At 35.9% G+C, this 27360-nt stretch overlaps 1 protein-coding gene across 3 annotated transcripts in view; it reads left to right on the top strand.

Moving 5' to 3' along the window:
- The window catches only part of Zcwpw2 (zinc finger CW-type and PWWP domain containing 2), a 105215-nt gene that overhangs the window by 45317 nt on the left and 32538 nt on the right, over window positions 1-27360 (top strand). For all 3 annotated transcript variants that reach the window (XM_069998507.1, XM_069998506.1, XM_069998508.1), the window contains 2 exons: window positions 10625-10784; window positions 19778-19892. In XM_069998507.1, the coding sequence (XP_069854608.1) occupies window positions 10625-10784; window positions 19778-19892 (275 nt within the window). The remainder of the gene's footprint in view (window positions 1-10624; window positions 10785-19777; window positions 19893-27360) is intronic.

Below are 27360 nucleotides of genomic sequence, written 5' to 3'. Positions count from 1 at the left end.
ACAGTCCTAAGCCAGAGAATCACACCAAGTGTGCCATCACAGGACAGAGAGTTAGACAAGAGAGGGGAAGCCAAGGAAACACATCAGCTGCCGCTACGGCGGCAGGGTCGCGGCGGCGACCACCGCCGCGGGGTCATACCTGAGACACAGAGAGTCGGGGATGAAGGAGCCAGACGCAGCGGACGAGCGGATTCTACTCAACACCAACAAGAACCGACAAGGAGCGGAAATCTTTATCCTGCTGTTTGCAGACCAGAGACGACCCAGGATCCAAGACTCGGCGTGAGTACAAGCCCGACATCCTCGCTCCTTCTCAGGAAGCAGAGGAGGGAAGGCTACCCCTCCCCCCCAGCACCGGTGATCTCCATCTTGGATACCGACAAAGCTCGGAGGAGCTGCTAGCTCCAGCTCAGGCCTTGGAATAAAACGAGTCATTTAGCAGGTCACAAGAACTTAACGGCGAAGTGACCTGCCAGACTAAGCACCATCCAGGGAAAAGCCACATAGCTCAGGCGCCAGACATTGGAGTGCCTTGCCTCACTGGGTAACCAGAGCCAGAGGCTGCCCCTCCCTCTAGCAGCCACCACAATCAATTGAAAAACAGAAACCCTGAGAATGGCTCCAGGCTGGGCGCTGTGAGCTTTATCACAAAATAGCCCCAGGGAAACCAGGGAAAAGCTACTGTTTGTTGAAAGGCCTCAACTCTACCCAGAACCTAGCCCCATCACCACATCCCCCTCTTTTGTGACTCTCAAAGCAGATCACCCTCCCAGAAAACTAACCTGGGAGGGGGATCTCAAAATCTTGGGTAAAGCAGAGCATTTTTCTGCCTCTTCCAACCAACCGACTTAAGAAACCAATCAAGCCACAGGACCTCAAGCTGACCAGAGACTCCAACAAGAGACTGGTTAGAGACAAAAGGGAGATACAGGATTCTTCCCACTCCTCCCCCCCCAAAAAAAAAAAAATCAAAAGACTTTTTTTTCTTTTTTCTTTTTTTTTTCTTCTTCTTTTCTTTTTTTGCTTGTTTTTTGTTTTTTGCTACCATATATATATATATATATATATATATATATATATTTCCCTTCTAAAACTTTTATTAATCTTTAATTTTTGCCTCTTCTGAAAAAATAATTGTTTTCCAGTAACTTTTTTTTTTCTCATCTTATAATTTTTATTTTAGGAATATGTGAATGAGCGTTTTCCTTTCTTTTCTTGTCTTCTTTCTCTTTTTCTTTCTTTCTTAATTATCTTTTTGTTTTTTGTCTAGCTCTACTGAACTTCTGATCTTTTCTTCTCCCTTTCCCATCCTTAAAGTTTTTCACATCTCCTCTATGTCCCTCCCCTTCTCGGAACATATTCACATTCCTCTCTAAATAGACGGTCTTTTAACTTCTATAATAACATTAATTTTTACGTTTCTATTTTTTTTCTGGTCTCTCTCTCTCGCTACTTGCATCCTACCCAACCCATTTCCTGCATTGTGATTAGGACATAGTTAACTCTCCCTGTGCCTCCCCACACCAATCTAGTCCTATTTTTTACCCACATCTCTCCCTAATCCTAATAATTTCTGGTTTTCCAAATTCTTTTCTGCGGTTCGAAGTACTTTAACATACAATTGTTTGATGTTGAATAGATGTATCTGTTGAACTAGATTGTATCTGTAGACTATTGACTGTACAAACACAAACTTTGGTTGATGGTTGCCTTAAGATAGTGTTCTAGCATAAAACTGGTGCAATCTTCATCTCAAATGGGCTGAGTAAGCCGGAAAAACATAAGAAAAATGGCAAATTCGGGTATCTCAATTCCCAATCTTGATAATCAGGGATTAGAACAGATAAAGAATAATCCAGAGGAGAGTTCCCAAATAGCTCTACAAACACTAATAGCAAACATGATAAATGAGAAGTTTGACAACTTACAAAGGACTCTGTATGAGCGTGATAGGGAGAGAGAGGAGGCATCCCAGAAGTTTATACAGGAATATCATAACCGTGAGGAAGCTACTCAAAAACTGATACAGGATTTGCGTGAACAACTTGAGAATGCTCAAAGAGAAAGGGAGGAATGGCGTGAGCAGGCAGAGAACACTCAAAGAGAACTGCAGGATTCCCACGAACGGGAAGAAAGAGAACTGCAGGAATCCCACAGACGGGAAGAAGCTAATCAAAGAGTAATTCAGGAATTGAGAGACCAGGTAGAGAATACACAAAGATCACTAAAGGCATTCATGGAATTCATTAACAAAGAGCTGAAGGAAGTCAGGGAGACCAAAAAGGGAATGCTGAATGGAACCCAACAGAAGGAATGGGAGTCCAAAGAAACCATAACCAATCAACTAAGTGATTTGAGAACAAACACTGAACACCAAATTAAGGAAGTAAAGAAATTCATACAAGACCTAAAACAGAGCTTCAACAAAGAACTTGAAGCCATCAAAGCTGACCAATTAGAAGGAAAAGAGATAAAAAACAAAGTAGAGAGTCTTGACAGCAGGTTAGACCATGCAGAAGATCGAATCTCAGGGATTGAAGACAGCCTAGATATTATAGAGAAAGAACATACAACCATCCAAGACAAGTCCAAGAAATATGATAGGTCTATCCAACACCTGGAAGACACCATCAGAAGGCCCAATCTAAGGATAATGGGTGTAGAGGAGCACCTAGAAACAGAAGTTAATGGTCTAGGAAATTTGTTTAACAGGATCCTAGCAGAGAACTTCCCAAACATACAAAAAGATAGGCCTATTCAGATACAAGAAGCTTTTAGAACCCCAAATAGACCAGACCAGAATAGGACATCCCACCGTCACATTATAATCCACACAGGATCAACCCAGACCAAGGAAAAGATCCTTAAAGCTGTCAGGGAGAAAAGGGTAATCACCTACAAAGGGAAACCAATTAGAATTACTTCAGATTTCTCAGCAGAGACAATCAAAGCAAGAAGAGCCTGGAATGACGTATGCCATGCCCTAAAAACAAATAATTATCAACCAAGAATACCGTACCCAGCTAAACTCTCCTTCATAACTGAAGGCCAAATAAAAACCTTCCATAGCAAAGAAAAATTGAAACAATACATCTCCACCAAACCAGCCCTACAAAAGATTCTTAAAGATGTCCTACACATAGAAAACCAACAAGACCGCAACAAAGGCCAAGAAACTGCACCCAAACTGAGAATCCAAGAACCTTAGGAAGAACCCAGTTTTCGCAGCCCCCAAGAAGGTGGATAACATGGCAGGAACTCCCAAATACCTCTCAGTACTATCTCTTAACGTTAACGGACTGAACTCTCCAATTAAGCGACATAGACTGTCTAGTTGGATTAAAAAACAAGACCCTTCTATCTGCTGCCTGCAGGAGTCACATCTTGCCCGTAAAAACAAACACATCTTCAATGTTAAAGGCTGGAACAAAATCTACCAATCAAACGGCCCTCATAAACAGGCGGGAGTTGCAATCCTAATATCAGATAAAATAGACTTCAAACTAAAATTCGTGAGAAGAGATAAAGAAGGTCGCTACATACTAATTAAAGGATCTCTCCTTCAGGAGGATATTACAATTCTAAATATCTATTCGCCAAACAATGGAGCACCCAAATTTATCAAAGAAACACTACGTTCCCTCAAATCCCATATAGATCCAAAGACATTAATTGTTGGGGATTTTAACACACCACTCTCCCCACTAGATAGATCAACTCGGCAAAAACTCAACAGAGAAACCGCAGATCTAAACAGCTGCATAGATCAACTAGACTTAACAGACATTTACCGAACATTTCACCCAGCAGCATCAGAATACACGTTCTTCTCAGCAGCACATGGAACGTTTTCTAAAATAGACCACATTTTAGGCCACAAAGCAAACTTGTCTAAATTCAGACACATTGAAGTTATACCTTGCATTCTCTCTGACCACAAGGGAATAAAATTAGAACTCAACACCAAAAGCCACCAAAGAAAGTCCGGTATCACATGGAGGCTGAACAACACACTGCTGAATCATGAGTGGGTCATGGAAGAGATTAGAAAGGAAATTCAAATGTTCATGCTATTCAACAAAAATGAACACACAAATTACCAGCTCCTCTGGGACACAGCAAAGGCAGTACTCAGAGGCAAGTTTATAGCTCTGAGCTCCTACATCAACAAATTGGAGAGATCGGAAACTAACAATTTAATGACACATCTAAACCTCCTTGAAAAAGAGCAGCAAGATAAACCCCAATCCAGTAGACGGAAAGAAATAATCAAAATTAAATCAGAATTAAATGAATTAGAATCCAAAAAAACTATAGAAAGAATCAACAAAACAAAGAGTTCGTTCTTCAAAAAACTTAACAAAATTGACAGACCCTTAGCAAATCTAATCAGAAAAAGGAGAGAACACACCCAAATTAATAAACTCAGAGATGAGAAGGGAAACATCACCACAGAAACAACCAAGATTCAGAACATTATAAGGGAATACTTCTCAAAACTTTATGCTAATAAGTTTGAGAACTTGACAGAAATGGACCTTTTCCTAGCAAATATTGACATGCCAAAACTAAACCAAGATGAGTTAAACCAGCTTAACAGGCCCATATCAAGCATTGAAATAGAAACAGCAATAAGAGACCTCCCAGCTAAGAAAAGTCCAGGACCAGATGGTTTTACAGCGGAATTTTACAAGGCCTTCAAAGCAGAGCTCACACCAATACTCCTCCACCTCTTCAATGAAATTGAAAGAGAAAGCTCACTACCGAACACATTCTATGAAGCCATCATAACCCTCATCCCAAAACCAGGCAAGGACTCATCAAAGAAAGAGAACTATAGACCCATTTCTTTGATGAACATTGATGCAAAACTTCTCAACAAAATTTTGGCCAATCGACTTCAACAATTCATCCAAAAAATCATACACCATGATCAAACAGGATTCATTTCAGGGATGCAAAGCTGGTTCAATATACGCAAATCAATTAATATTATTCATCACATCAACAGGAGCAAGAATAAGAACCACATGGTTATCTCAATAGATGCAGAAAAAGCATTTGACAAGATCCAACACCCCTTTATGATGAAGGTTCTGGAAAAATTAGGAATCCATGGAACATTCCTCAATACAATAAAGGCTGTATATGACAGACCTACAGCCAGCATTATACTCAATGGTGAAAAACTAAAGCCATTTCCTCTTAACTCAGGAACGAGACAAGGATGCACACTCTCTCCACTTCTCTTCAATCTAGTATTAGAATGCCTAGCTACAGCAATAAGACAAGATGCAGACATAAAGGGGATCCAAATAGGGAAAGAAGAAATAAAACTCTCCCTCTTTGCAGATGACATGATCTTGTATTTGAAGAATCCCATGGACTCCACTCCCAAATTACTCAAGCTGATTCAAAACTTTGGCAAAGTAGCAGGTTATAAAATTAACCCCCAAAAATCAATGGCTTTTCTATATGCCAACAATGAGAAAAGTGTGGCTGAAATTAGGAAAGCAACTCCATTTGTAATAGCCCCACAAAAAATAAAATACCTAGGAATTAACTTAACCAAAGAAGTGAAGGACCTCTATGATGAAAACTTTAAAATCTTGACAAAGGAAATCAACACAGAACTTAAAAAATGGCAAAACCTCCCATGCTCCTGGATTGGCAAGATTAACATCGTGAAAATGGCAATACTTCCCAAGGCTATCTACAAATTCAACAGGATACCTATCAAAATTCCACCCTCATTCTTCAAGGAAATAGAGGAGGCAATCCAAAAATTCATATGGAACAATAAAAGACCCCGAAGAGCAAAAATGCTCCTCAACGGAAAGAACACTGCTGGAGGAATATCAATACCAAATTTCAAACTCTACTATAAAGCCATAGTAATCAAAACAGCTTGGTATTGGCATAAGAACAGACCTCAGGACCAATGGAATAGAATTGAAAACCCAGAAATGAACCTACAGACCTATAGCCATCTAATCTTCGATAAGGAAGCTAAAACAATAGAATGGAAGAAAGACAGCCTCTTCAGTAAATGGTGCTGGCAAAATTGGTTAACTACATGTAGAAAACTAAAGCTAGATCCTTATATATCACCCTGCACCAGAATCAACTCCAAATGGATCAAAGACCTTGAACTCAAAGCAGACACTCTGAAAACATTACAGGATGGAATAGGAGAAACCTTAGGTCTCCTTGGCTCAGGCCGAAATTTTCTGAATAGAGACCCGGAAACACAACAAATCAAAGAAAGGTTGGACAAATGGGATTGCATACGGTTGCAGAGCTTCTGCAGGGCAAGTGACATAGCTAGCAAGATCAATAGAAAGCCTACAGATTGGGAGAAGATCTTTACTAGCTATACAACGGACAAGGGTCTCATATCTAAAATATACTTGGAACTCAAAAAATTAAACCACCCAACAACAAATCCTCAAAGAAACAACTGCCCAATAAATAAGTGGGCGAAAGACTTAAAGAGAAGCTTCTCTGAAGAAGAAAGAAGGATGGCCAATAGACACATGAAGGAATGTTCAACATCCCTAGCCATAAAAGAAATGCAAATCAAAACAACATTGAGATATCACCTCACTCCAGTTAGAACAGCAAAAATCAAGAACTCTAACAACAACAGATGCTGGAGGGGATGTGGACAGAAAGGATCCTTACTTCATTGTTGGTGGGAATGTAAACTTGTTCAACCACTTTGGAAAGCAGTATGGAGGTTCCTCAAAAGACTTCACATAGATTCCCCTATGATCCAGCAATCCCACTTTTGGGCATTTACCCAAATGTTTACAAACAAGACCACACTAAAGCTACCAGCACAACTATGTTTATTGCAGCATTATTTACCATAGCTAAGATATGGAACCAACCCAGATGCCCCTCAGTAGATGAATGGATCAAGAAAATGTGGTATATATACACAATGGAATTCTATGCCTCCATCAGAAAGAATGACATTTCCCCATTTGTTAGGAAATGGAAAGGCTTGGAAAAAATTATATTAAGTGAAGTAAGCCAGGCCCAAAGAAGCATAGGTCCCATGGTTTCCCTTATTTGCAATATCTAGTATAGGTATGAGTCAAGCAGAAAAGGTCAGATAATGTGATGTTAGGAAAATGAACCCTTAAATATGTATTTTAATGTTTTCGTTTCTTTCATGCATATGTTTCTAACGCATTTATAAGATTATTTCTTTGTTGCTTTGTATGTCCCTCCCCCACAGTGTAACCCCCGCTTACACTATATTTGATGTGGAGGAGATGGGGGCAAACAAGTCGTTTAAGGATTCAGGTGGACCTGTTGCAACAATGAGAAGTACAAAATGTCATGTCAAAACCAGCTTTACAATGTCGGTGGGGGGGGGGAGGGGGGTATAATTGGGTGGGGGGTGGGGGGAGGCTCGCAAGGGAGGTGAAGGGTAAACAAAGGAGGAGGCTGCAATGGTTGGTAAGAAATGTATGCATTATCCTGCCCATGTAATTGTAGCCCCTCTGTACAGTATGTTCTCAAATAAAATAAAATAATATTAAAAAAAAAAAGATTTTCTTGTAATCTGTGGGATATATCTTGATTCTGGTAATTGTTTCCTTTGAGGCTTTTAAATTTAATATTTTATTTGGTAAGTAAAATACTATTCAGAAAATAACTGCATATACTATATCTTTCAGTGTTTTCCCTATGTTCTTCTGATGGTGTCAGCATTTTAGGTCTTACATTTAAGGTCTTCAATCCATTTTGATTTGATTTTTCTTTAGGCTAAAAGTGTCTAGTTTCTTTTTTTTTTTTTTTTACATGTTGGTATGGTTTTCTCAATACCATTTGTTGAAGAAGCTGTCTTTTCTTTAACATACTTTTTGGTTCCTTTGTCAAAGACCAAATCATTATTGTTTGTGTTGTTTGTGGGAGGGAGCTCTTGTTCTATTGATAACCTTGTCTGTTTTTAAGCCAAGGCCAAGCTGTTTTTGTTACTCTATTTTTGTTAGCTCTGTAATTTAATTTGATGTCTAGTATTGTGATACCATCAGTGTTAGCCTTTTTGTTCAAGATAGAATTTTTTATTCAAAAATTTTTATGCTTCAATATGAATTTTAGGACTTAGTTTTCTTTTTTGTGAAGAATGACATTTGATGAGAATTTTGATGAGAATTATATTGAATATAGATGGGTTTTAATACTATAGCCATTTTCACAGTATTCAGCTAATCTGTGAACATGGGAGTGTTTCTTTTTTTTGCTTGTTTGTTTTTTGGTCGGTTGCGGGGCTTGAACTCTGGGCTTGGGCGCTATCCCTCAGCTCTTCAGCTCAAGGCAAGCACTCTATTGCTTGAGCCACAGTGCCACTTCCAGTTGTCTAGTGGTTTATTGGAGATAGGAGTCTTACGGACTTTCCTTGCCCAGGCTGGCTTTGAACCATGATCCTCAGATCTCAGCCTCATGAGTAGCTAGGACTACAGGAGTGCACCTGTAGCTAGGATTACACCAGTACCCGGCTGGGAGTTGTTTTTTTTTTTTTTAATATCTTTTAGTATCTTCAGTTATTTTCTTCAAGTTTTTATAAGTTTCACTGTAGAGGTCTTTCCCATGGTTGGGTTGTTTTGTTTTGTTTTTGAGATTATAAGTAGAGCTTTTTGTCTGATTTCTTTATCATATTCATCGTTGGTATATACAAATTTTTATATTTATTTTATATCTTTATATGCTGCCTAAAGTGTTGACCAGATATAGATATGTCTTGGTGAAGTCTTTAGGTATTTTAAATATAAGATTGTACCATTTTTAAATTGGAATAATTTGATTTCTTCCTTTAGGACTTGAACATCTTTTTCCATTTGCTTATTGTTCTGACTTAGAATTCCCGTACTCAATTGAATAAGATTAGGTTATCTTATCTCATTCCAACTTCAGATAAAATGCTGTAGTTTTTTTCCAGTTAGTACGATGTTAGTCATAGGTTTGTTATATACATCCTGTTTTGTATTGAGGTACATTCCTTTTATTTCTAACGTCTTAAAAGTTTTTAAATAAGGGCTGGGAAGGTGGCTCAGTGGTAGAGCTCTTGCCTTGCATGCATGAGGCCCTGGGTTCGATTCCTCAGCACCACATAAGAAAAAAGAAAAAAGCCAGAAGTGGCGCTGTGGCTCAAGTGGTAGAGCGCTAGCCTTGAGCTGAAGAGCTGAGGGACAGTGCCCAGGCCCAGAGTTCAGGCCCCACGACCGGACCCAAAAAAACAAAAAAAAAGTTTTTAAATAAAAAAAGAGGGAACTTCACAAAATTTATTCTATGAGTCCAGTCTTACTATAATGCCAAAATCCAGACAAGGATGCAATCCTAAAAGTAAATTATAAACCAGTTTTTAAATGAATGTAGACACAATAATTCCTTTTTCTGTTGTTCTGAGACTCAAACTCAGTACTTGATGTTTTTGTGCATTGTGTAGTGCTTTACCAACTGAGCCATGCATCCAATCCCAACAATTATTTTTTTTTGTCTTTTCTTTTTTGGTACTGGGGATCGAACCCAGGATGTTGCACTTGCTAGGCAAGCGCTTTGCCACTGAGCTACATCCCAGCCCAAATCCCAACAATTCTTAATAAAATACTTGCAAACAATTCAACAACACATTAAAAAGGTCATACACTATGATCTTTCTTTATAGAGATGTGAGGATGGCTCAATATGCCCAAGATGTGAGGATGGCTCAATATGTAAAATTACATGTAAACAGAATCAAAGACAAAATTTATATGATCACCTCAATAGAGGCAGGAAAAACCTTTTAAAAACAGCTATTTTTTAGAAAACAAAGGATACATTTTAGAGCTAGAGCTGAATATTTTAAGCAAATTGATTCTTGCCTATGGAACAAGTGGTAAAAAGGATAATATATAACTGTGGAGCTTAATATTCACTTTTTCTTTTATACTTGTATGCCAAAGTGTTACAATAGTTTAAACTGTAAGTGTATTGTGTCAGTCCATACTCAGAGAGTATCAGCATTCTCTAGTTTGGTAGAAGCCATGAAAATGAGTTAACATCTTGGAAATTAAACATTTGTATTTCTAAAATTAGATAATCCTTTTTGTTAGCATACATGAGGTATATAAGGAGGTTTCATTTTAACATATAAATCTTGATCATAGTCACTTCCTTGGTCAATACTTTCCTCTCTACCGTCCTACTTTCCAAACTAGTCTAGCAAGCTTCCCTGCTGCATTTTCATGTTTTTACATAAAGTTTGTTGACCATAGTCTCCCTCGCACCCTGTATTCAAATCTTTGATAAACCTTTATATGATAGTCTTATTTTTCCTCTTGTCAGTCCTTAAGTATCACTGATTCTGGAACTTTTTCATTTCACAGTCTTCATATTTTATCTATGCCTTAAATTTGTCTCTATTTCAAAATTTTTTATAGTTACAATGGTACAATTTATTTCTTGTATCAAATGAATACCATATTGGTTAAAAATGTAATTAAACAAATTTAATATTTTGTGAAATAGTCATTAAAATTCAGAGGAAAAGACTAATAAGTAATTTTGCCATATGTATTGATATTTGCCTTTTTGAAGCATTAAAATAATTAAAATGTATATTTTAAAGTTGGCCAGGGGTACTTTGCCCTGATCCTCTTCAAGAAAATTATGTAAACTATGACTTGGATGGAAACGTTGAACAATATCACATTGAATTCCTGGGAGATCCCCATTCAAAATCATGGATAAATGCAAGATTTGTTGAATATTATAGTATCGCATCAAAGGTTGGTATGGTTTCATCAAACGTTTATAAGTTTTGTATTTGTTTTTACTAGTGACTATTTCATTTCAGTTCCTAAAAGGTATGTAATCACTTAAATTTAACTTATATACACAAAATAATAATTACCACTTGTTAACTTCAGACATTTTTGTTTTAAAGAACTTATGGATATAAAATTACCTATGGAATTTTATTTTATAATTTTTGTCTTTTTGATATGCTACTTGTATGGTATGACTTTATGCAATTCAAGGAAGAATAAACGATTTTGAATGTAAAGTATCTAAGGAATATATATATATATATATATATATATATATATGTCAGAAACAATTCAGTATTGAAAGGACTTAATATTTATCAGAAATAATGTAACAATTTTATAAGTATGTTAGGACCAAAATACAAGGCATCAGCAAAACCTTGTGGCAGGTGCAGATAAGTCTGGATCTTCCCTGCTAATGGGAAGTGCAACTGCTTATGAAAGTAGTCCTCATCCTCATTACTGTGTAGAAGTCTGGGCTAGTGAATACATCACCTGTAGGAATTTTAAATTTTCCAACTGAAATTTTTATGTAATTGATTTTTAGACATTTAATATTTTTAGTGATTTTTTAAAAGCAAACATTTTATACTCCTTTTATTTTGAATTACATATTACAATTAATGAATAGATTGGATTTTGAGGCGGACCAAAATAAGTAAATTGGACTTTTTCCTAAGATTTGTTATACTTAATAAAAATCAGTTCAGTTACCTATGTTTACATTCTAATATTCAAACTTTTCTTACTTTCATTTAAAATCTAGGAAAAATAGATGCATAAATGTGGAAAATTTTAACTGTATTTTTCTATATTATGGTGAAAAGTATATATATTCAGATCTATTTCTTGGGGTATATGTAATTAAAGAATGAAATTCAGTCCATGTAAGATCAAAGCTGTGGAAATTTGAGACACTAAAATGGTTTTACTTTTTCCTTGACATCCATAGCATTTTTGTACAATTGAGTCCAAAATTAGCTAGAAGAAAATTCTATTTAATAAAACTGTACAAATAGAGAATACCCACACACACATCTACTTCAAATTAGTTTGGTCAGTGACCTCAACCTGAGGTTTTTTCTATGTTTTCATGTTTGGGTGTGTTTCTAAGCATGTCTTCTGACAACCACAGAAGCCTGGTAAGACTGTTTTTTCCCTGCTCTTTCCATCTTTCTAGGGTAAAAAGAATTTCAAACTAAAAATAATTGTCATATCTCTTAGAGAGCAATATGTAGTCGAAAATGTAAATATCATTTCTTCTAGAGGGAGTATGTAATTTGCACAAGTTGTGTAAGTCACTTTTTCTAATAACAAAAGGAAGAATAATAGGCATATATAATTGTCATTGTCAATCGGTGACTAAATCTTCTTATATTATTTCAAGAATGGAACAGGTGGCTAACTTTCCAGTATCAAATACAAGAACAATGTAGTAAGTATCAACTACATTTCTCATTTGTGGAATGGCAATGTTTTTCTAAGAAATTTCAACACGAAGTTTTCTCAGTTTCTTACAAGTATGCGTACTTTCTCTTTGAAAAATCAGTCCTATCATTGTTTATAAGCCAATAATCAAGACTCATTAAATTGACCTCAGAATCATACCCTTTATGAATGAAGTAAAGATGCCTTACAATGAGTTTTTTTCTCTTTTGAGGGGGGGGGGCTGGTACTGGGGCTGGTACTCAGGGCCTGGGTGCTGTCCCTGAGATTTTTTTTTTTTTTTTTTTGCTCAAGGCTAGCACTCTACCATTTGCACCACCACTCAATTTCCAGCGTTCTGGGTACTTATTTGGAAGTAGAGTTTCATGACTTTCCTGCCCAGGTTGGCTTTGACCTGTGATCCTTACATCTCAGTCTCTTGAATAGCTAGGATTAGAGGCATGAGCCATCGGTGCCACGCTGGAATTCTTAAATTAGTAATATATGCAACAAAGTAACTACTAGATGTATTCTTCATCAAGGAATGGTGAGCTGCAAAACTCATGTAACTGAGAAGTCTCTATGTAGATATGTTTTCACTCTTTTTTTGTTCCTTCTCTATCTTTTATTTTTGAATATTTTTTAGGAAATATTGGACAAATATATGAACTCAGTAAGAACTTCATTTCCTAAGTGTCAAATAATTCTGATTAATGTTTAAATAATTTTCAGAAATATGACCTCTTTACCTTTCTGTTTGACCTACAGAATAAATGCTGCTTCTATATCACATATTAAACCATTTTTTTCCACCCAGGTCTCCTATTTGCTCATATGATTCTATCAGTAAATATAGAATCTGAGCATCTATCTCTATATAAATACAATGAATGTTTACCTATGAATACATTGTCTATTAAAAGTAAGCAAGCACAGGTTAGAAAATGGCAGCCCAATAAGCAGATTTTCTTTTAGGTTCATTTCTTTATAGCCACTAATACGGTTGCTTTAAGTACTTTGGACAAAACTTGACTTTTTAAAGATTTAAAAGCAAATGAGCACATGCCTGTTTTCATGTACATTTTCTGTACATTTCTCCTAACTGTGCTTAACATCCTTCATAAAACAGTCAGCCAGACTGAGCAGCAGGAGATAGCAGCATTTCAAATAAGTACTGACCTTAAAAGTTATCTCTTGCCTTGGTGCTCATTTCCTTCCTTTTTATTCATCAATATATTATGAGTAATTCACTGTCATTTTACATAGCAGTATTTACAACTGTTTTCCTTCTATGACAATTCATTTTTGGAAAATAAAATCTCTACAACTTGAAATAAAATTTTTTAAATGCTTTATATACAACTAATTTTTATGTTTTTAAATTGTTTATAAAACAAATGAAGCCTATTATTTGCCATTTTAATTATACTTAAATTTAATTATGCTTGTAAATTTCAATGATTATTTAATTTTTAAGCTGCTAGTTAATAGTGCTAGAAAAAATTAATGTGCAATTTAAAATTGACTTTATATGAAAAGTACCTCATGACAGGTTCCAATCATTTTAAACCCCATCTGATTTTTATGATATGGACTAGGAACTGTTCAACACCATCTTCTAGATTGTACAACAGAATTGCTTGTAGTGAAATGGTATCATTTTGTAGTTACTGAGCACAAAAATCTCTGGAGCTATGTTGCCTATGTATGAATTTAGGGCTATCTTAATAGCTGTATAAATCTGTGCAAGTTTTAAATTCAGTGCTTTACCTTCCTGATGTGTAAATATAATACTACTACCTAATGAGCTTATTAGTGAGTGAAAATAGGCACTGGATAAATCAGTAAGCTAAAAAATAATAATCAAGTTCCTATATAAATAAAATATGTATTCATTTAACTCTGTACTGTGAACAGTTACTATCTCATTTTCTTGCTAATCTTTTTTAATATATTTTTATTGTTACAGTTACATGAATAAGGTAATGAGTACATTTCCTATGAAGCATTGTTACCTCTTCTTTTGTTTTTCCCCACCATCCCTTCCCATCCCACCTCCCCAACTCTCCCTTCCCCCCCCCAAGTTGAAAAGTTCATTTTCTACATAGTGTCTTGTACATATCATTTGTTTCTTTTGTTTCACTAAATCATTTTCATTTGATAAAGTGCTACCACTTCTTTCTATTTTTTCCTTAACTATTATATACTTATTCAGAAAGTCATTAGCTAATGTCTATCAAGATTAGAAGTTGAACTATTTACTCTCTATTTCTCTCTAATTATTTCAAAGATTTTGGTCATACATTAAAGTCTTTTATCTAATTTGGGATTATTTGTCTACAGATTGAGAGATAGGTATCTACTTTTCAGTCATCTACATGTAGATAACCAGTTGTCCCAGTACTATTGTTGAGAAGACTTCTTTTTTCTATTTTATTTTCCATAACTTTGTCTGAGAATGAGATATTGCTGTTAGCCATGTATGTTTATTCCCAAGTCTTCTATTTATTTAGCCTGTTTATGTACCGGTTCCTGCTGTGCCAGTTAAAGAGCCACAGCTCTTTAGTGTAATTTGTAATGAAATATTGAACTAATTTGATTAATTAAATTAATCTTTACCTATGGTTTTTCAAAGGTGAACTAAACTGTTATAGGCTTCTAAACCACCTTTAATACACTGATTACTTGCCATGGATTTGGATCATTAAATGTAGAATTTCATTCTTTTGTAACAATTTCAGTAGTGATTATTATTACTACAAGGTGGGTATACTTGTGTTGTCTTTACTATTGGCTGCACAACTTGCTGGCCATCAAGTTCTGGTACAAATATCCTTAAACAGGCATTCCTGAACCTGTCACCAGATGCAGGTGAAGGTTCCCTTCAAAAGATCGACTCTTCACTTAGGGTCCTTGACTTTGATCACAGAATAAGAACTTCTGGACAAGTCATGATGGTAAGAAAACTTAGCAGAGCTTTTTTGAGTAAGCAAGCAGGCAAGCAGGCATACAGACAAATAGGCAAACAGAAAGGCCAGGGACACAGAGTATGAGTGTTCTAAAGGAGAGACATTCAGCTTCTTGGCTCTTAGGGGTATTTTTATGGTAAAGGCATGGGGTCTGACTTAGCTAAAATAGGTATTTTATCTTTGCTATAATCCCTCCTATCGTTGCATTTTCTGAATTTCTGGATGTTTGGGGCATTCTTTCCAGGTCAGAATGCATCCTGCCATAGAACAGATGCTTGTCCTTGAGATAAAGAAGGCATCCTGTTGTCTGCATTTTGGGTAGGAGGTTGCTTAAATTTTGAGGGAGCATTTTTCTTAGGAAGGCATACATCCTGCCAGACAAATGTTAATTCTTATAGTAAGAATGAATTCCTCAGGAAGGGAGGAATTCTCTTGTCTCTCTTTGAAGCAAAGATAGTGCTTCTGGGATTCTAAATACCATGTTTCTGAATTGCCTTCACTAGGCCTCATTTTCCTCAATTTATCCTGCCTCATTTTTATATAATAAATGACTTCGGTTCCTTAATCTTAAGGGAAGTAGGCAAATGACTTTCTCCTGTATTTGCTGTAAGCTTACCATGCTTCATTTTTTCCATTAGCCTATCCTGCTTCAAAAGTACTCACTGGAGAGTATTTTAGGAATCTGTATTTTAATCAGCTTATAGCCAGTCTGGTTAAAATACAGATTCGAAGTGAATCTCAAGAACTACTATATAGTGGGTCTCAATGTCTCATGCTTGTAATCATAGCAACTCAGTAGGCCAAGAGCTGAGAACTGCAATTCAAAGACTGTGGATATACAAATCCCTGAGATTCTTATCTCCAATTAACCAGCAAAAAGCAAGAAGCAGAACTGTGGCTCAAGTGGTAGAGCACCAGCTTTGAAGAAAAAGCTAATGGACATCACCCAGGCCCATTTTTGAACAAAGGCAAAATTCAGTGGGCTCATGAGACTTTAATTAGCAGAATAGGACACAGTAAACAAATAAGAAAAAGATGTTGCATATTAGTTATGAGTTCTATAGAGAAAAATCAGGCTTGAGCAAAGGTGTAACCTTTCTATTTGAATTTTCAAGCTCCATGACAAGGGCTTAATAACTAACCACTAGCCAAATAGCAGTGGTTAGTTGGTTATAAATTTTGTTTATATTTTCCTTCTACTTTATTCCAAAAGGCAACTGAGCATTTTGTATTCCTGAGCAAGGCAATTTTCTGTTGTTATGGTCAAAAACAGATCCTTTTTGTTTTCCTGATCTGAATTCCTGGAGGGTAAGGAGGGTAGACTTCAAATAGAGAGGCTAGAAGGAGAACCAAGAGCAGCAAGGCAGAGAATACATTCTTCCCCACCTGTAGAATGACAGAAATCTGCCATGGGCAATTGGCAGTGCCTAGGAGAAGAATGGCACAGTGGGGTACTTGGGAACAACAAATGCCATTAAGATATTAAGCGTCTTAAAAGATTATTTTGCCCAAGTATGATAAAGACGCTGTTGGTATGCATGATCATGTAAAAACTAGGTATGGCTTTACAATTTATGTAAACTTAAGGTACCCCCAAATGATTGAAATAAACGTTACATCCCAGTTTGAAAAGTATATCACATTGAGTTTGATTTAGGGAAAAAAAAAGTAGCTAAAAATGGTGTGCTAACACAGTCCAGTTTGATGAATAAGATTTACCTTGTTACAACCCCAGCTAATCTAATGTCTGCAGTGATTCATATATAGAAAAAAAATGATACAAAGAAACAAACATGAATTGTTGCCAGATTGAAGAAATGTCTCCATTGAACTTCCTGGTAAATAAATATGGTATTTTCCTCAGTTTTGCCACCTATTAGTATGCAGCAATGTCAGAAAACTAAATCAGAGTCGGAAGTTACAGAGAAGGAATATTCAACTTCCTCCTCAAACTATGGGGAATAGGAAAATATATGAAGGTTTGGCCAATAACATCTGCTAGAAACAAGATCACATAGGACAGTGGTTTTCAAACTATCATTTTTAACATAGCTAGGAATTTTCACACATGCAGGACATTATCTTTTCTTGTCTAGCCATCTACTTAGTTTCAAACCTCATCCTGATCCCAAGTATATCCTGTTTTTTTCATTTATCAAAAATTAACTTGTTTTCATATTACTTACATTCATAAGTTTACACCAATGTTGAGATGAAACGTCCCCATGTCAGTACTCAGCTGGGTGCTGATGGCTTAAGCCTGATTCCTAACTGTGTAGGAGGCGGAGACTTGAGGATAGCAATTCAAAGTCAGCCTGGGAAGAAAAGTTTTTCCTGTGTATTTAGTATGCCAGATAAGCCAATATGAAAATTCTAAAATTATTATTTCCTTATAACCACCAGAAAGCCAGAAGTGAAATTGTGGCTCAAGTGGTATAACATTACCTTTGAACAAAAAAGCTCAGGGATAGCACCCAGAGTTCAAGTCCTAGCCTTGAAAAAATAGTAAAAGACTATTAATAAAAAATAGTAAAAGACTAATATCAACAAAGGAATTGAATTATACACACACACACACACACACACACACACACGTATATATATATCAGGAATTGAACTCAGTGCTTCATGCTCAGTCAGCTTGATTGCTTATGACTAGTACTTTACCACTTTAGTGATGTTTCCAGTATAGCTATTTCTTAAAGAGAATATTTATGGTTTTAAAATATGAAAATTTGATTATAACTGAACCTTGGATTCTCACTTGACTTTCTTACTCATGCTGTTACTCTACCATTTGATGAATGCCTCAATTCTAATCTGGCATTTTTGCTGGTAATTGGAGATGGAGTCTGTCAGACTTTTTTGCCTGGACTGATTTCAAACTTGATCCTCCAGATCTCAGCCTCCTGGGTAGCTAAGATTATAGGTTTGAGCTCTAGCTCCTGCCTACACCTCAATTCTCAATCTTTCTCCAAATCTCTTATTCTTTTTGGAGATGGAACCTAGGCCCTTGCACACCATCAACAAATGCTCTCTTGAGTGATATCCCCAGGTCAAAAGTCTTACTTTCTTGATAACCTGACCTATCTCAGTAAATTAAAAAAAAGTCCTTTTACTTACTTTGTCCAAAGTCTAGTCTTCTCTTACACAATCAGTTTTCAGAGAGTCAGGTTTATGATACATTGACTCAGTCAACAGTGAAAGTATATATAATCTCTGAACACTAGAAAGGAGATATTAATAATTGATTCCTCTGTACTTTATGGGGGTACATATGTATTGCTAGAATTTGAGTATATTACTTCTTGAATTTAAAAACCTTAAGTGAAATACAATCCAGAGTTAAGTCTAATTCTGAAAATCAAAATTCTTTATAAAATTGAAGGGAAGGAATGACATTATCCAAAATGAAATGTGTTATTTGCTGTATTTGTGTAACTATAGCCCCTCTATTTTTTTAACATTTACAAATAAAATTATAAAAATAAAAATTCTTTGTAAAATTGACTTTCCTTAGAAAGTGTTAATTCATATTACCACTAGGTGGCACAGATCTACCAATAACTTCTTAAAGAGTCAGACAAGTTATTTTATACAGAACTTTTCAATTCTGTTAGACCACTAAAGATCTCCCCTCTCCTCCCATGGCATATTAGCTTTTCACAAGAATTAACAAAAAACAAAAGTATTTCCTTGTATATTTCTAAGGAACAGTACAGAAACTATTACACAAGCTTTTTTCAGTTCATCTTTTTCTTTAGTGCTATGGATTGAACCTAAATTATCACACATACTAGGCAAGCACTCTTCCTGAATTACATACATACCAAGCCTTAGTCTATACAAGCTTGTAGGTGATTTTCCATGATAACTTCTTAACATTAGGATGATTAGAGTTGAAGAGGTGTTTTAAACATGAAAAATCTTTAGCTCAGGAGGCTGAGATCTGAAGATCATGGTTCAAAGCCAGCAAAAAGTCTGTGGGATTCTTATCTCCACGTTACCACCAATCAAGTTTCTTAAGTGGTAGAGCACTGGTGTTGAGGGAAAAAGCTAAGGGACAGTGCCTAGACTTTGAGTTTAAGATTCAGTACTCACACACACACACACACACACACAATCTAAAGGCTATATAGTCAAAAATAGCAGATTTTTGTGATAATTAAACTACTTATATTTTAATCTTTTTATTTTCCCTAAGGAGTATTTAATGAATGAAAATTTTAGATTCAATATGCAAAACTATATTATTATGTAATTGTATTACTAATTAACCAATGCTTAAGAATATAATTACCAATTAACCAAACCTTAACAATCACTTCCTGAATGCTTGAATAATATACAATGAGGTGTTAGATATATGCAAACTCTGGAAGATACAAATGTGAAATATTTATTGCCTCTTTTCTTTATGCAACTTTCAATTTACGCACCTTTCAATTTATGTACCTTTATGCACCTTTCAATTAGTTCCAGCTCAATAGTTAACTCATCTGGATTAAAAGAAAATGATTTATTTAAAAGTAAATCTTTTTTCTGTATTTTATGTAGCCAGGAAAATGTATAAGTAAAAAGAGGTGGCATAAAAGTGCACTAGAAGAAGCCCACCTACTCTATGGATATTCTTATGAGCAAAGGCTAGAAACATGCTACCTATCAAAACACGGTATGTGAGTTTTTCAGTTCTTCCCACCACCAAATAAGGATTTCTTCCAATATATGTTTTCTGAAATGTTTATGCATCTAAAATTTGTCTCTTTCTCTTCAAAGGGAAATGTGTCTGTGTCCATTGCAAAATATTTTTACATATATTAATATCCTGTATTTTGTTCTTGAAACTTTTGTGTCTGTGCACGTGTCAGTGGATGCTAGTCCTGGGGCTTGAACTCAGGGCGGAAGCACGTTCCTGAGCTTTTATGCTTAAGGCCAGAGCTCTTTTACTTTAGCCACAACTCCACTTTTGACTTTTTTTCCCCATTGGTGGTTAATTAGAAGTAAGAGTCTCAAAGACTTTCCTAAACTAGCTTGGCTTCAAAGGGCAATCTTCAGATCTCAGCCTCCTCAGTTAGCTAGCTAGATTATAGTGGCTGGAACCTTGCTGTAAAACTATTATTCATGACTAAAAATATACTGCTTTAAATTCAGGGATTGTAGCTAGTGCTTCCTGTTGCATTTCTTACTCTTAGACTATCTGGCCATCTAGTACATTGAAAAACATGCAAGGATTTCAATAGACTCAAAATGAATTGAGAGTACGATCATTTCACTTGGATAGTGCTATACTTTTTCAGAGCACAATATTTCTTAAATATTTTAGTTTCAAATGTAAGACAAAATATAACTTTAAACTCTTTTGAATATTAGGTAAAAATTTAGTAATATTTTAGATCATTTTCAAAGGCAGTTCTCTGGAATCCTCATGTTTTATAGTTTTTTTTTAAATTAATTCCTCTGAAAGACTGTAATAGGTATAGCACATATTGAATCTAAAGGGGTTATGATAAGCCCATAAAAGATAATTGTTAATGAGCTTAAAATGTTTTACATTTTTTTACTTAATGTTCATAATCATTTTATATTTTATTCATTCTAAATTACCTTTAATTCTAAAATAGATTACTGTGTTCAGTTCTTAGACTGAACATTCTTTTTTGCAAATACCATGTATATCTTCAGTAATACCTTACAATACCCAGTAATCTTCTTTATAAAAACATTTTATTTGGGAAAAAGTTCAAATATTATCCTAAGTTTCAGTGTTGAAGCAAATAAGCAGCCTTGAAAAGGGTGTGAAGGCTGAATGACAAGTAAATCTTTCTGGATCATTCTGAGCTCAGGAAAAGAGACTTTTTTTTTAAACCACAATGTGATGTCCCTTGTATTCAAAATATAATGTCTGTATTTTATTGTGAAAATACTGTACAGAGGGGTTATAGTTACATGAGCAAGGTAACGAGTACATTTCTTATCTAGCATTGTTTCCTCCTCCTTTGTTTTTTCCCTACCCTCCTTTCCATCCCACCTCCTCAGCTACGTCCGCAAACTCCCCCCACCCCTCCTCCTAAATTGTAAAGTTCCTTTTTCGACATAGTATCTTGTATATCGGATTGTTGCAATGGTCAGTCTGTATCCCTATTTAAACAATTTGTTTTTTTCCCTTCCCCTCCCCAAATTATACCACATCAAATACAGTGAACACAAGGGTTATACCCTGGGGGAGGGACATATAAAGCAACAAAAACATCACATGGTACCTTATAAATACATTTAAAAAATAGCAAGAAAGAAAAAACCCTTGTGTCCTTATCTTGGGGTTCATTTTGTTTAACATCATCTTATCTGACCTTTTCTATGTGTCCCAGACATATACTAGTTATGGCAAATAAGGGAAACCATGGGACCTATGTTTCTTTGGGCCTGGCTTACTTCACTTAATATAATTTGTTCCAAGTCTTTACATTTCCTAACAAATGGGTCAATATCATTCTTTCTGATGGAGGCATAGAATTCCATTGTGTATATATACTACATTTTCTTCATCCATTCATCTACTGAGGGGCATCTGGGTTGGTTCCATATCTTAGCTATGGTAAATAATGCTGCAATAAACATAGTTGTGCTGGTAGCTTTAGTATGGTCTTTTTTGTGATCATTCAGGTAAATGCCCAAAAGTGGGATTGCTGTGTCATAGGGGAGCTCTATGTGGAATCTTTTGAGGACCCTCCATGCTACTTTCCAAAGTAGTTGAACAAGTTTACACTCCTACCAACAATGCAGCAGGGTTCTCTTCTGGCCACATCCCCTCCAGCATCTGTTGTTGTTAGGTTTCTTGATTATAGCCATTCTAACTGGGGTGAAGTGATATCTTAGTGTTGTTTTGATTTGCATTTCTTTTATGGCTTGAGATGTTGAGCATTTCTTCATGTGTCTATTGGCCATCCTTCTTTCCTCTTCAGAGAAGTTTCTCTTTAAGTCTTTAGCCCACTTATTTACTGGGCAGTTGTTTCTTTAAGGATTTGTTGTTGGGGGATTTAATTTTTTGAGTTCCAGTTATAGTTTAGATATGAGACCCTTGTCCATTGTATGGCTAGTGAAGACCGTCTCCCAATCTATGGACTTTCTATTGATCTTGCTAGCTATGTCCTTTGCCATGCAGAAGCTCTGCAGCTTGATGAAATCTCATTTGTCCAACCTTTCTCTGATTTCTTGTGTTACTGGGTCTCTAGTAAAGAAAAGTTCAGCCTGTGCCTAGGAGACCTAGGGTTTCTCCTATTCCATCCTGTAATGTTTTCAGGGTGTCTGCTTTGACTCTGAGGTCTTTGATCCATTTGGAGTTGATTCTGGTGAAGGGTGATATATAAGGATCTAGCTTTAGTTTTCTACAGGTGATTAACCAATTTTGTCAGCACCAATTACTGAAGAGGCTGTCTTTCTTCCATTCTATTTTTTTAGCTCCCTTATCGAAGATTAGGTGGCTATATGTCTGTGGGTTCGTTTCTGGGTTTTCAGTTCTATTCCATTGGTCCTGAGGTCTGTTCTTGTGCCAGTACCAAGCTGTTTTGATTATTATGGCTTTGTAGTAGAGTTTGAAATTTGGTATTGATATTTCTCCACCAATGTTGCTTCTGTTAAGGATTGTTTTTGCTATTCAGGGTCTTTTATTGTTTCATATGAATTTTTGGGTTACTTCTTCTATTTCCTTGAAGAATAAGGTTGGAATATTGATAAGTATCGCATTGAATTTATAGATAGCCCCGGGAAATATTGCCATTTTCATGATGTTGATCCTTCCAATCCAGGAGCATGGGAGGTTTTTCCACTCTCTAAGTTCTGTTTTGATTTTCTTTTTCAGGTTTAAAAATTTTTCATCATAGAGGAGCTTTACTTCCTTGGTTAAGTTAATTACTAAGTATTTTTTTGTGGGGCTATTATGAATGGAATTGCTTTCCTGATTTCAGTTGTGCTCTTCACATTGTTGGCATACAGAAAAACCATTGATTTTTTAAATAGGTTTTTTATTGTGAAAATACTGTATAAAGGGGTTACAATCACATGAGCAAGGTAATGAGTACATTTCTTATCAAGCGTTTTGCCTCCTACTTTGTTTTTCCTCTACCATCCCTTCCCTCCCATCTCCACAACTACATTCCCCCCCCCTTCCCCTCCTAAATTGTAAAGTTAGTTTTTTGACATAGCATCTTAATTGTTTAAATATGGATACAGGTTGACCCATTGCAACAATGAGATGTACAAGCCATTGATTTTTGAGGGTTAATTTTAAACCCTGCTACTTTGCCAAAGTTTTGAAACAGTTCAAGTAATTTGGGAGTGGAGTCCATGGGATTCTTAAAATACAAGATCATGTCATCTGCAAAGAGGGAGAGTTTTATTTCAACTTTCCCTATTTGGATCCCCTTTATTTTTGTATCTTGTCTTATTGCTGCAACTTGGCATTCTAGTACTAAATTGAAAGAAGTGGAGAGAGTGCACATCCTTGTCTTGTTCCTCAGTTTAGAGGAAATGGCTTTAGTTTTTCACCATAAACTATAATGCTGGCTGTAGATTTGTCATATACAGCCTTTATTATATTGAAGAATGTTCCATGGATTCCTAATTTTTCCAGAGCCTTCATCATAAAAGAATGCTGGATCTTGTCAAATACTTTTTCTGCATCTATTGAGATAATCATGTGGTTCTTATCCTTGTTCTTGTTGATGTGATGAATTATATTAATTGATTTGCATATATATTGAACCAGCTTTGCATCCCTGAAATGAATCCTGTTTGATTGTGGTATATGATTTTTTGGATGAATTGTTGAAGTCGATTGGCCAAAATTTTGTTGAGAAGTTATGCTTCAATGTTCATCAAAGAAATGGGTGTATAGTTTTCTTTCTCTAATGAGTCCCTGGCTGGTTTTAGGATAAGGGTTATGATGGCTTCATAGAAAGAGTTCAGAAGTGAACTTTCAATTTCATTGAAGAGTTGGATGAGTATTGATGTGAGTTCTGCTTTGAAAGCCTTGTAGAATTCCACTGTAAATCCATCCGGTCCTGGGTTTTTCTTAGATGGGAGGACTCTTATTGTTGTTTCTATTTCAATGCTTGATATGGGCCTGTGAAGTTGGTTTAACTCTTCTTGGTTTACTTTGGCATGTCGATATTTGCTAGAAAATTGTCCATTTGTTCAGGGTGCTCAAACTTATTAACATAAAGGTTTGAGAAGTATTCCTTTATACTGTTCTGAATCTCGTTTCGTGATGATGTTTCCATTCTCATCTCTGAGTTTGTTTGTTTGGGTGTGTTCTCTTTTTTCTGATAAGATTTGCTAAGGGAATTTTGTTAATTTTTTCAAAGAACCGACTCCGTTTTATTGATTCTATTTTTTTATTCTAATTCATTTAATTCTGATTTAATTTTAATTATTTCCATCTACTGGATTGTAGTTTATCTTGCTGGTCTTTTTCAAGAAGGTTCAGATGTTTCATTAAATTGTGGTTTCAGATCTCTCCACAATGTTGATGGAGGATCTAAGAGCTATAAACTTGCCTGAATATTGCCTTTGCTGTGTCCCAGAGGAGCTGGTACTTTGTGTGTTCATTTTTGTTGAATATCATGAACAGTTGAATTTCCTTTCTAATCTCTTCCATCACCCACTGGTGATTTAATAGTGTGTTGTTCAGCCTCCATGTGTTATAGGACTTTCTTTGGTGGCTTTTGGTGTTGAGTTCTACTTTTATTGCCTTGTGGTCTGAGAGAATGCAGGGCATAATTTCAATGTTTCTGAATTTGGACAAGTTTGTTTTGTGACCTAAAATGTGGTTTGTTTTGGAAAATGTTCCATGTGCTGCTGAGAAAAATGTGGATTCTGATGCTGCTGGGTGAAATATTTGGTACATGTCTGATCTATGCAGTTGTTTAGATCTGTGGTTTCTCTGTTGAGTTTTTACTGAGTTGATCTATCTAGTGGGAATAGTGGTGTGTTAACATCCCCAATAATTAATGTCTTTGGATCTATGTGAGGTTTAAGGGAAAATAGTGTTTCTTGGATAAATTTGGGTGCTCCATTTTTAAGTGAATATTCATTTAGAATTGTAATATCTTCCTGAAGGAGAGATCCCTAATTAGTATGTAGTGACCTTCTTTATCTCTTCTCACTAATTCTAATTTGAAATCCATTTTATCTGATATTAGGATTGCAACTCCCGCCTGTTTATGGGGGCTGTTTGCTTGATAGATTTTATTCCAGCCTTTCACTTTCAGAATATGTTTGTTTTTATGGGCAAGGTGTGACTCTTGAAGGCAGTAGATAAAAGGATCTTGCTTTTTAATCCAACTAGACAGTCTATATCACTTACTTGGAGAGTTAAGTCCATTAATGTTGAGAGTTAGGACTGAGAGGTGTTTGGTAGTTCCTGCCCTGTTCTTTACCTTCTTGGGGGCTGCGACGACTGGGTTCTTCCTATGGTTCTTGGATTCTCAGTTTGGGTGCAGTTTCTTGGCATTTATTGTGTTTTCTATGTGAAGGACATCTTTAAGTATCTTTTGTAAGGCTGGTTTGGTGGAGATATATTGTTGCAGTTTTTCTTTGCTATGGAAGGTTTTTATTTGACCTTCTGTTATGAAGGAGAATTTAGCTGGGTACAATATTGTTGGTTGATAGTTATTTGTCTTTAGGCTGTAGCATACTTCATTCCAGACTCTTCTTGCTTTGATTCTCTCTGCTGAGAAATCCAGGGATATTCAAATTATTATAAGTGATTGATCTTTTCTCCTAGACAGCTTTAAGGATCCTTTCCTTGGTCTGAATTAATCCTGTGAGGATTATTATGTGATGGTTGGATGTCCTGTTCTGGTCTCCTCTATTTGGGGTTCTGAATGCTTCTTGTATCTGAATAGGCCTATCTTTTTCCATGTTTGGGAAGTTCTCTGCTAGGATCCTGTTAAATAAATTTCCTAGACCATTAACTTCTGTCTCTAGGTGCTCCTCTACACCTATTATCCTCAAATTAGGCCTTCTGATGGTGTCTTCCAAATGTTGAATAGATCTGTCATATTTCTTGGATTTGTCTTGGATAGTTGTATGTTCTTTCTCTATAATATCTAAGCTGTCTTCAATCCCCAAGATTTAATCTTCTGCCTGGTCTAACCTACTGTCAAGAATTTCTACTTTGTTTTTTATTTCCTTTCCTTCTAATTGGTTGGATTTGATGGCTTTAAATTCTTTGTTGGAGATTTGTCTTAGATCTTGTATGAACTTCTTTACTTCCTTAATTTGGTGTTCAGTGTTTATTCTCAAATCGCTTAGTTGATTTCCTTCTGACTCGCTCCATTCAGCATTCCTGTTGTGCTCTCCCTGGATTCCTTCAGCTGTCTGTTTATGGATTCCATGAGTGCCTGTATTAATCTTTGTCTATTCTCATTCTGCTCATGGAATTCCTGTATTATTCCTTGATTAGCTTTCTCACACTCATAAAATTCCTGTCTTACTCTTTGACTGTTCTCATGTGCTCATGAAATTCCTGTCTTTCTCTTTGACTGTTTTTAACCTGCTCACACAATTCTTGTATTTCTCTTTGATGGTTCTCAGCCTGCTCATGCAATTCCTGTATTAATCTTTGAGTAGCTTCCTCAAGCTCACGAGATTCCTGTATGAATTTTTGATTAGCATCATTATGCTCGTGAAGTTCCTGTATTAATCTTTAGTTTGCCTCATCTTGCTCTCTATCACACTCACAGTCAGTCCTTTGCAGGTTTTCAGTCTTTTCATTCACCATGTTTACCAGTTGTGTTTGTAGAGCTTTTTGGGAAATCTCCTCTGGATTATTCATTAACTGTTCTGTCACCTGATTATCCTGAGTGGGAGTTGAGATACCCAGACTTGCCATTTTTCTTGTGTTTCTCTGGCTTATTCTGCCCATTTGGTATGAAAGTAACACCAAATTTGTGCTAGAACACTATTTTATGACAAGCATCAACCAGAGTCAAAATGGCTGCAGATACAATGTAGCTCAACAGATACAATCTATTCAACATCAAACAACTATGGATTAATGGGCTAACAACATCAAAGAGGGAGTCAGCAAACCAGAAATTTTTAGGTTTAGGGAGAATTGTGGGGAAAAATAGGATTAG

The sequence above is a fragment of the Dipodomys merriami genome, unplaced genomic scaffold (assembly GCF_024711535.1).
Source record: "Dipodomys merriami isolate MVZ:Mamm:240054 unplaced genomic scaffold, mDipMer1.0.p SCAF_52, whole genome shotgun sequence".
Taxonomy (NCBI): domain Eukaryota; kingdom Metazoa; phylum Chordata; class Mammalia; order Rodentia; family Heteromyidae; genus Dipodomys; species Dipodomys merriami.
Note: the sequence above shows the minus strand (reverse complement) of the source record. Positions and strands in the feature narration are given on the sequence as shown.